Source organism: Gossypium hirsutum, chromosome A12, assembly GCF_007990345.1.
Source record: "Gossypium hirsutum isolate 1008001.06 chromosome A12, Gossypium_hirsutum_v2.1, whole genome shotgun sequence".
Taxonomy (NCBI): Eukaryota; Viridiplantae; Streptophyta; class Magnoliopsida; order Malvales; family Malvaceae; genus Gossypium; species Gossypium hirsutum.
The window spans coordinates 6,007,153-6,010,191 of NC_053435.1; the positions used below are offsets into that span (position 1 = coordinate 6,007,153).

A 3,039-nucleotide genomic window follows, 5' to 3' on the forward strand; every position below is an offset into this window, starting at 1 on the left:
TGGGGGAGATTTTAACGCATTTCTGAATGACATTGGGAAAGAAGGCAGACGTAGGGGGTGAGGACGCACATGAATGAATTCAAAGAGGTTATGGATGATTTAGCCCTCGTGGATATCAAACCCGATAGTGGATGGTTTACCTAGGTTAACAATAGGAGTGGGGGAAACTTGATAAAAGAGAGGATTGACAGATTCCTCACTTCAATCTCATTGGTTAAAAACTTCTCTTTTATTGCTACAAAAGTGTAAGGCAAACTCATTCTGATCACGATGCAATTCTCCTAGACTTGTGAGGCCATAGACCAAAAGATTACTCTAAAGACCATAGATTTTGGTTCAAATTCGATGCCTGTTGGGCTGGTGACAGGGAAGCAAACAATATTATTGGTAGTGCGTGAAACAAGGAAGATAAATATTATGGGGATAAGCTTGAAAGAGTTAAGTCAGTTCTTGGTCTATGGCAGCGTAAGAAATATGGAAAAATGAAGAGTGACATGTGAAGGCTAGAGAAAAACATTGACCAGATTATTGATTCTACTAGTAGAGGGGATAGCGTGAAGAATTTGAAAGAAGCTCGTAAAAGGCTTGACTTTCTCTATGCAAGGGAAGAAAGCTATTAGACTCAAAGATCCCGATCAAAATGGCTTAGGGAGGAGGATCGGAATACTAGGTATTTTCATACTAAAGCAATTGGGCGATTAAAGAAGAATCATATTTAAAAGCTTAAAAACACGAACGAAAATTGGGTTACAAATAGTAAGGACATTAGTCAGGTGGCTAAAAACTACTTTTTGTGATTATTTTGGTCAAACTGTTAAAATGTTGAAACCAAAGAAATGGGGTACATTTAGGAGCGTGTGACCAGGGAGACAAATGAGTGGCTTACTAGGGATTATACAGAAAATAAGGTCGCTCAAGCTATTAAGCGGATAAACCCTAATAAAGCCCTCAGTATTGACGGTCTATCGGGAAATTTCTTCAAACATTATTGGGAGATTGTGGGCAACGACACTATTAGTTTCTGCTTGGATGTTCTTAATGGGAACAAAAATATCTCTAACCTTAATGAAACTATGATTATTTTAATTCCTAAAATCAGAGATCCTTGTGAGCTTACTAATTTTCGTCTTATCAGTTTATATAGGTTTGTCTACAAGATAATCTCAAAGGTGTATACCAATCGTCTAAAAGCTGCTCTTCCAAGCTACATCAGCCAAAATCAGAGCACATTCTTACCGGGGAGGATGATACATGATAGTATTTTGATTGCACATGAGCTTTTCCATTATCTTCAAAGTTCTAATAACGGCCCTAATAAAGGAATTGTGGTCAAGCTCGACATGAACAAAGCATATGACCGCGTGGAATGGAACTTTATTGAAACAATTATGAAGAAAATGAGATTCGATGGGAAATGGATTAACAAAATTATGGATTGTGTTCGCTCAGTTAAATATACGGTTAAATGTAACAACATTTTATCAGATTTTTTTTATCCCCAAGAAGGGTTTCCGTCAAGGGGATCCCCTTTCCCCTTATTTGTTCTTATTTTGTATGGAAGCTCTCTCGAGGATGCTTATCCATGCTCAGGAGAACAACATTATTAGAGGTATCTGGGCTAGTAGAAACGACCCCGAGATAAATCACTTGTTCTTTGCTGATGACGTGCTCCTTTTTGTTAGAAATAAAAAGAGTGATATTGAAAGTCTCATTAACATGCTTAACAATTTCTCTAACATTTTAGTTCAAGAGGTTAATTTTAAAAAGCCAATGATTCTCTTTAGTCCCAACACTTCAAGAGCTCTAAGAACCAACTTTAGAGATATTCTAGGTATGATGGTGATGAAGAATTTAAATAACTATCTAGGCCTTCCTATTCCAATTGGTAAGAAGAAAATAGCGGCTTCCAAAGAGATTACTAATAGATTGTCTTGTAGGATCAATAGTTGGACAAAGAGGCTACTCTCTTTTGGTGGCAAAGAAGTCTTCATCAAAGCGGTTCTCCAATCTATTCCTATATATGCTATGTCGATTTTTTTGGCTCCCAAAGGGGTGATCGATGACATTCAAGCCAAGCTAAGTAGAACGTGGTGGTCGGGAAAAGACAAAGGTCGATTCTAAACAATGATCCCGTGGCACACGTTGTGCAAACCGAAGGGCATGAGAGGCCTTGGAATTGGAGACATTCGACTTTTCAACCTTATTCTCTTAGGGCGTCAAGTGTGGAGACTTATTAACAACAAAGAATCTTTCTATTTTAATGTGTTGTCTTCAAAATACTTTCTTAGTGGTAACATTTTTCATGCCAGAAAGGTGGACAAAGCTTCGTTTACCTGGTCAAGCATTGCGACAGCGGCGAAAGCTCTTAAAGACGGCTTTGGGTGGCAAGTTGAGAATGGCGACATGATAAATATCCGGGTTGACAACTGGGGAATGGAAAGTCTTAATGGGGATGCTATTAGAAGTGACAGTCTCAACCCAAATGAAATGAGCGTGAAAGACCTTTGGCTGACGGATAGGAGAAACTAGAATGTTAATAAAGTAAAAAATATGTATGTGTAAGATTGGGGTGACAAGATTTGCAACGTGCCTATAGGGGACGAGGGCCAAGGAGATAAAATAATATGGTTTCACAACCCTCATGGGTGCTTTACTTCGAAGTCTGCTTACTCATGGCTACTTTTGAAAGAGATAAGGTATGGTCCTCATAGAATTTTTTGAAAAGCTATCTAGAAGCTCGATACATTACCAAAAATACGTGTGTTCTCTTGGCACGTGGAGAATGAGATTCTCCCGGCGAATGTTAAATTTGCTTCTATTAGACACGTTTTTGATAAGGGTTGCCCTCGATGTTGAGCTGAGGTCGAAACTCTGCTACATGTGCTAAAAGATTGCCCAACCTCCCGTAACGTTCTCTCTCTAGGAGGGTGGTCCAGAAGCACTATTTCAAAGGAAGTATGACCACTATATCGATTGGCTGGAAGACATGATGCGTGTACTTAACAAAGAGCCATGGCCGACCTTATGGTATTATTATGG

General features: G+C 38.9%; 1 protein-coding gene across 1 annotated transcript; it reads left to right on the top strand.

Annotated features, from left to right (window-relative positions):
* Positions 1–1,554: 1,554 nt before the first annotated feature.
* LOC107921353 (uncharacterized) lies at positions 1,555–2,529 on the top strand. Its single transcript, XM_016851226.1, has 2 exons — positions 1,555–2,110; positions 2,213–2,529. Exons 1-2 carry the CDS (start codon positions 1,555–1,557, stop codon positions 2,527–2,529), a joined length of 873 nt encoding a protein of 290 aa, XP_016706715.1.
* The last annotated feature ends 510 nt before the right edge of the window (positions 2,530–3,039 follow it).

Excerpts from the sequence above, each read along its gene's own strand:
- LOC107921353 (XM_016851226.1), top strand. The coding sequence starts at position 1,555 with ATGGAAGCTCTCTCGAGGATGCTTATCCATGCTCAGGAGAACAACATT. Across the intron at positions 2,111-2,212 it reads GTGGTCGGGAAAAGACAAAG|GGCGTCAAGTGTGGAGACTT; the intron begins GTCGATTCTAAA and ends TTATTCTCTTAG.